The sequence below is a fragment of the Prosopis cineraria genome, unplaced genomic scaffold (assembly GCF_029017545.1).
Source record: "Prosopis cineraria cultivar Desert tree isolate PC_DT_omini unplaced genomic scaffold, ASM2901754v1 PC5, whole genome shotgun sequence".
Classification (NCBI taxonomy): domain Eukaryota; kingdom Viridiplantae; phylum Streptophyta; class Magnoliopsida; order Fabales; family Fabaceae; genus Prosopis; species Prosopis cineraria.
The window spans coordinates 32,907,753-32,915,561 of NW_026555336.1; the positions used below are offsets into that span (position 1 = coordinate 32,907,753).

At 28.2% G+C, this 7,809-nt stretch overlaps 1 protein-coding gene across 1 annotated transcript in view; it reads right to left on the bottom strand.

Annotated features, from left to right (window-relative positions):
• Positions 1 to 7,737: 7,737 nt before the first annotated feature.
• Positions 7,738 to 7,809, bottom strand: part of LOC129310840 (probable inactive purple acid phosphatase 2) — a 2,020-nt gene continuing 1,948 nt past the window's right edge. The window contains 1 exon segment of the mRNA XM_054952750.1: positions 7,738 to 7,758. Within this exon segment, the coding sequence (XP_054808725.1) occupies positions 7,738 to 7,758 (21 nt within the window).

The following is a 7,809-nucleotide window of genomic DNA, read 5'->3' on the forward strand; positions in this document are numbered from 1 at the left end:
GCAAATTTAGGTTTGCCCGAAGTTGGGTTTCTCTGATACGCTCACTGCAGACGTCTCGCAAAATGGCGGAAGACGAAGGCAATTCAAAATTTTAATCTTCTGAAAGGTTTTCTAAATCGGTTACAACAAAACACCGGTTTAGAAAGTAATTAATATATATTTTTTAAAAACTTCTTAACACTTTGAAGACCGGTTATACACTAAACCGGTTTAGATGCACTCCAAAAAAAAAAAAGGCGGCACAAAAACTTTTTCTAATTGGTTATAATTACACCCGTTTTAGAAAAAAAAAAATAAAATAAAATATTTTTATTTTCTTAAAAAATTTCCAAACCGGTTTTCCTGTCAAAATGTGATTAAGATCGGTTCCTTATGTAACCAGTTTAAAAAGTCTTAAACCCCGCTTCATAATTACGATAATATCATCACCTTTATTTTATAAAATGCCCCTTCAATAACCGGTTTAGAAAGTGGGCCTTATATTACTATCTTTTGACTAGTGCTTCAGTCATAAAATCACAACATTTGCCGTAAAAACACTTAGATCGGGGAAAAAAAAAAGTAGAGATGTTAATCAGTCAAGAAACCCTCTGTAAACAGGGAAAAGGGGAGGAGCAAAGATTAGGCCTAAATAGAAATCAAATTAAGTGCACTGTTCTAACTTTAAATCTCATCACGAATTACGATAACCATAACTACGTGCCAAGAGTATCAATAATTTGATTAATCTTACAATGATAAACCCCTGTGAATTGTATGGGATACCATGTTACGTTTGATGAAGAAGTCCTTATACCTATTACCAAGCCTTTTTCAAGATATTATAGATTTGAATTATTATAACATGATTAAATTGATATACTTTTGAATTTACTAGCATGCAGCCCGTGCAATCCTTGAGTATAAATGAAAATAGATAATTATTTAATTTAATATTGGGGCTTAGGCCACATTGAGAACTTGTATTTTTAAAATAAATAAATTCTACATTAAAGTTACTTATTTTGTTGGTAAACCAAAGTTCTTATATTTAATTTACACGGCAATATAATAGGAAGTTAATTATACAATTGATTAGTACTGTTTAAAATAATTATAAAAAAGCATGAGGACCCTAAATAATTAGATTTATCTATATACGTACAAGTCAATTGACGAACCTTTAGTTGTGCATACATAAATTTTTAGTTATTCAGAACCTTCACTGTCTTTTTTCCTCTTCTGACGAGGATCTCATTGCCATTTTCTCTTGAATATTCATCCTATAATTCTATTAAAGAATTATTTGTTTTATTGAAAAATGAATTTACATTTTCATCTAAATTACATGAAATTTACATGTGACATTTAAATTAAAGTTAAATGCAATAATAATAATCATATTATTAGGAGACACACACACCCATGATGCATGAACGTTGAACTTCTATCCATCAAGAGTTAAGCATAAATTCAATTTTTGAATTCACATTAGTAATTATATTTCTTTTTTTTCCTTGCCAATTATGTGATTTTTTATATTTATAGCAAAATTAATAAAACATTAAACTCTCGACTTCATTTTTTTTCAACTAACACAGAAATTATGCTGCAGCTAGAGATAATTAAGGATGACCTGATTCCATAAACTGCATATACATTAAATTTAACAAAGTTGTAAGGCTAAAATTTATGGCATGATGCACCAAGGCAAGGAGTTCACATATTAAACTTGAGCAAAAATTATTTTCTCTGGGATCCCTCCCGAGCATCATCATGTTTACCAAATTTTTAGCACATATTGAGACGCTTGGCAATAGGTTGGACTTAAATATACCTAAAAGTTCCCCACTCAATTGCGCAAGTAATAAGAAAAGTAAAATGCAGATGATAAATGACGATACTAAAAACAAATGATGAAATACTATATGGAGAAGAAAGGTTCCACATCTACATCTGAAATAGTGAGCACCTAAGGTCTTCAGGGCTCAAAAGCATTGTTCCCAGAGCAAGGCCTTCCCTCAGGTCAAGGATTTTATTGAAATAATAAGTTAAATTATAGTTTTAATGAGTCTATTTTATGTTGTTACAAAATAAAATATACAAAATGTACTATAAAAAATTCCTTTATTGAGAGTAATATTAATTACTAAAATAACAAGTTAAATTACGGTTTTAACAAGTGCACTAAATCAGTAAGATTAAATATACAACATATGTTATTAACAAGTTTTGTTATTGAATTTACAAGTAACATTACTAAAATAATAAATCAAGTTGTAGTTATAACAAGTCCGCTTCATGTTATTACAAAATATAATTGAATAGGTAAAATGTAACATAATGAGCTCTTTTATTGAATTAACAGTAGCATTACTAAAAAATATGTTTATTTAGGCTTTGAATTGAAAAATGGTTTATTTTATATATAAGTTTTTGCATTATATAATTGAAAAGCATCAATGACTTGGTGTGGTTATATTGTTTTGGTGATCTAAGACGTCATGGATTCAAACCTTTTAGTCACCTTTAAGGAATTATTCTACTGGTGACCATCGGAGCTTCGAATGCTGGAGCTCTGACAAAGATGAATGGATGTTTTTTAAAAGAAATAATTGAAGGCAACTTTAGTCATTTCCCTACAAAAATATTTCAATTTGATCTTTTGGTCTTGTAGTGTGAGATAGACTTGTATAACCAATTGTTCCTATATATATATATATATAATATATATATAAGAACTCACTATTAGAAAAATTTAATTTAGCAAAAGATGAATCCATTAGTAAATGGCATATATTTCTCACTAAATAGAAATTAGTGATGATTTATTCCTCACTAATTTTATAGTAAAAAAATAGGCTCACTAATTTTAACGTTGAACATTCAATCGCTAATTTAGCAGGGGATCAATTTTCTCACTAACCATATTTATATTTAAAAATGACTATCTAATGCCAAATCACCCTACCACCTCGTGTCTTGTCACTCATCACGCATGTCGGCTCATGCATTGTCACTCTTCCATTGCCATATCATATGTTCTTAATGTTCAATGCCAATGCCAAGATTTGAATATTTGACCTTCTACACTCCAATCCTTATGCTTTCATTTTTTACCAGTTAAACTTAAATGTACTTGCAGTTATTGTATGAGAAATTAAATATATGTGATTTCACTACACACATGTATAAAATAATATATTATTAGAAATACACACATATATTTTTATTTTCTATTATTAATATGATAAAATAATTTACATTTATACAAATATTTAGATTATATTTTTCAATAAAATATTGTTTTTGTTAAGAAAATGAACTTAAAATGAAAAACATATTAAATATCAAATAATTTTATTAAAAAATTTTATTTATTTTTAAATGAAAGTAATTAAATATATAATTAAAATTTAATGCCTAAAGTCAATTTTTTAATAGTCGTGATTAGCTTAAAAATAGAGTCCCTTGCTAATACTTTTAATATTTCAATAATTATTTTATTTTTAGATAGGCATCAAAATGCCTAGCCAATTATTTATTTTTAATAATCATCTTATTTATTTTCATATATTTTCATCTTCTTACATTAACATGAAATATTAGACTTTTGGCAACAAATATAGGAGCATTTATCAGTGCTTTTCAAGATTTTGTTAACTAAATTATTTCAATTGGTAATGGGATTGTTATTAGAGTCAATTAAGGATATGTGAACATTAAAATTCAAATTGATTTGTTATTGGATGCTTCAAATGACTTAGTAAAGTCCATTGTTAATTTGACATTTTCATATTTATATAATAATATCTATAATTCTTTATATTGTACATTGACTGTAATTGAAGAAGTAAATAAGTACTTGTTGTTTCTGCTCTGTGGTAATAAAGTTATATAGTTGAACTCTAATAATATTTTAAAAGATGATGAAAATATGAATTCATTTGATAACCTTCACTCTATATTTTCTAAATTCAATTTCAATGTTAGGCTCATAAATCATTAAATAAGTCTCAAAAGGGGTGCCCTAGTTATTTTAATGTATAACACTATTAAGTTCATATGGAGTTGTGCAAAAATAATGCATGTCTAATAATTATAAGAATTGAAAGACATGAATTTGAGGCCCAAGAAATATTTGAATCAAATAAAGGGACAAAAATATGTATACAACATAAGCATATTGTTGGGTGTAACATCCTAATATTTTGGTTTTAACATTTAAGTGATATTAGAATTTGATTTATTGAATAAATTGAAAGTAAAAAACATATATTAATATTAATTTAATTTGACGGTAATTTATTTTACCAAGTAAATAGTCGAGGGAGGAGGAATTTACTCAAGATGGGTCTAATTTTTAAAATTATTTTCTCCGAGCTAGCTAAGAGATTATAATTAGGAAAATGTTATGAAAAAAAAATAGTTGAGCAAAATACACGAGCTTACAATATATTTTTAAGAGAGTCTTAGCTATTTTTAAAATTATAGAAGAGAATTTATAAGGCCACAATATTTTTTTTTTTTTTGCTTTCGCACCTGGTATCTCTAAAAAGTTTGGATATGTTGGGTTCATTGCCTGCCCAATCCACTCTAGACTAATTAGATTTTCGCTTAGATGAGGCCTCTTTGAGGGTGTTTTATGGGTAGCACTAGTGAGACATACTTTGCATGCTTAGCTGTGCTGCTGCATATTTTGGGACTCGAATTCAAGACCCCAAGTTAAGTTGTTCAAGTTCCTAACCACTAAGACAAGCTCCTATTGGTAAGGCCCAATATTATTTAAGTAAGAGAAATATATATATTTTTAATCTCTATACTTTGTTCGTGTTTGTTACAAGTCCTTACACTTTTTTTCAGTATTTGAGTCCCAACACTTTTATTTTTTAGTATTCTAGATCCCTAAATAAATAAAGTATAGGAATCTTGGATGATGTAAAATACCAAAAAATAAAAGTGTAAAAATTTAAAATATCAAGAAAAATATAGAAACCCATAATAAAATAAGAATAAAATGTATGAATTAAAAGGTTTCGTTTTTTCTTTAAATAAATATCCACATAAAACCAGTTTAAGTTTATGGCTTTAAAAAAATGGAGGGCCCACGGCCCATTACACAACACACGGGGGCACCTATTTAATGGATACTCCCTCAAAGTCATCAATTCATCATCTTCCTCCGTCAAAATTCAAAAAAGAAACCGAGAGAGAGAGAGAGAGAGAGAGAGCGTCCATGGAAGAGTTTTGGATTTCTGAGCTTGATTTAGTACTCATAACCCCTCCCAATTACAAAAACTCTCTTTACAAAAAATTATCATACGTGATGAGATCTTTCTAGCGATATAAATATTGAGGGAAGCAAAGCAAGTTTAAAAATTATAGCTAAGAGCAAGTATTAAGTTTCATCAATCAGAAACTATAGGATTATTGAAATAAGTGAGTATTTAAATGTAGTTGGTGCAGTTTGATGAATAAGATTGGATTTTTACATTTGGATATGTTAACATTGAGCCTTAAGTGTAAAAAGGAGGGAATTCAATTTTTAGAGTTGATTAGTACTTGGAACTTTGATAATTGATCATGTGTAACTTAGAAATACTTGTTAGAAATTGATTATGAGGTGAATCACAAGTTGAGTGATTTTGCTAATTTTGGATGAATTAATGCAAAATTTTAGGTATTTTCAATATAAGTAATCTAAACATTTTTAGCTAAGAAATCATTTTGGTTATAAAATTTGAGTAATAATGATCTTATGTTTAAATTTGTATGGTAATTGGTCTTGATTGAGTTCCTGGAGAACTTGATTTTTTACTCTGAAAATGAACTTTTTACACAATTGTGAAAATTAGAATTTATAGGTTTTTTTTTTGTGGTATTTGGAAGTGATTTGAGAATGAATAAAATATTAGTAGGTGTGTGAAATTTGTAAAATTCATTTGGAATGCTTAAATTGAAATTTTAAAAGAATGATTGAGGAATTTGATGATTGTGGAGGCTTTTATTGGTTAAATTTTGATCTTATGGTTTATAAATAATTATTAGAAGTGGAATGTGAATTTGAATGTTTTGACACATTGTTAAGAAAAGAAAGTTATGATTTAAGAGAATTGATAATGAGCTAGAAATTAAGAATTTGGAGTGTCTGGATAATTTGAACATGGATGGAGGTTTTGTTTGGGAATGGCTTGAGTGACTTTTTGGTTGGGAATTGGTAGAAGATTAAAGTAATGTTTGAGCCTAGTAGATAAAATGAGAGACTTTAAAATATTATAGTGGATTATTGATGCATTAATTAGAGTTGTATTCATGTGTAATATAATTATATATATGTAGGTTAATTGTGGATTACCAATATTGGTTTCCTGGCTGCTTGTGGTTATTTTTCAGCATAGAAAAGAGATAACATTAAATATTCTTTCTTATACTGGGATGTATGTTCTTTTATATGCATGTATATAATTGCATGTGAATGTTGTTATGCCATGAGGCTTGTTGACTATTCTGTTTTGAGAATATGATTGAAACTATCTGGCACGCTTGTTGATATACGAAATTAATATATATTACTTTAACCCTTTTCAAGCATGTTAATTATTGTAAATGATTGATGTTTGAGAAAATTATTTTTTGAAAATAATTGTTACCCTTTCAAGCATGCTTGGTTATTTGAAATGATTTCTTGAATGTGATGCAATGAGGAAATAAGGTAATTGATTGATGATGTGTAATTATATGTGAAAAATTGAGACTTGATATTTTAATATGTTGGTGTAAGTTAGAATATTCAATTGTTACTACAACGTTAGATCTCACATGCTACCTTTTACCATTATTTATAGAGTTATAGTGAGCTTAGACTTCTTGTTTTGTTTAGCTTGGCACATGTGGTTTGTGATTTTACTTATTTGTTGCCATGACCTAGGACTATGATTTTATAAATGAAATGATTGAGTAATTGATTATTTGCAAAACATCTTTTGAGGTGTGTCATTTGAGAAAATATTATAAAATCTAGTAGTCGAAATGTGTCGTTGGACTGTAGGCAATTGTGGGTTGAACCTAATTTATTTCATGGTATTTATTTAGTTTAAAATGAAATTTGACTTAAGCTCCCTATTGTTGAACTGTGGGCTTGTTGTAGACTGTTTATAGGCTTCAAGGGCCCTAGGCCTAATAATGTTATTTTTGGAGATCTTGTTGATTTTTAGAAGTTTTTGGAAGGACACTTGTATAATAAAGTGGGAATGTTTTGTTCTTGTAAATTATTGTAAATATTTCATCTAAGACTTTGGAGCATTGCATTCTGTGTCCACATGATTCCAAGTTACTATTTACTATAAGAAGGAGATAGTTTTCCATTATATTGACCTTTTATACGACCATTAATAAAAACTAGAGTCAAAGCTTGTGTCGTGTTAGATTGTACTTGCCTTGTCTTGTTTTCACCCACAAATCAATTGTGTGTTGTTATTTCTCGTGTTCAAAGTAAAAAAGTTGAAAATATTGATTCTTGATGAGGATATATGATCGCCACACTATTAGAATTTCAATGTTGTTTATAAGAAAGTCTTTAATTATTTCCATCTAAAGAACTATCAATTTTTCTTAATTCTACTTCACATTGTATCTATTTACATGTAAAGTTGAACCATTTGTTATGCTCTATTTATGCATAATTGACATTATTAAATATAGCTAAACATCTCCACTACGTATATAAAAACATTATTTGAACCCAAACCATGTTATGGCTTAAGCTGGAAAGAGCAGCTTCTAAAATTCAATTATATAATTATTATTTGTCAGATATTCGATTAAATGTAC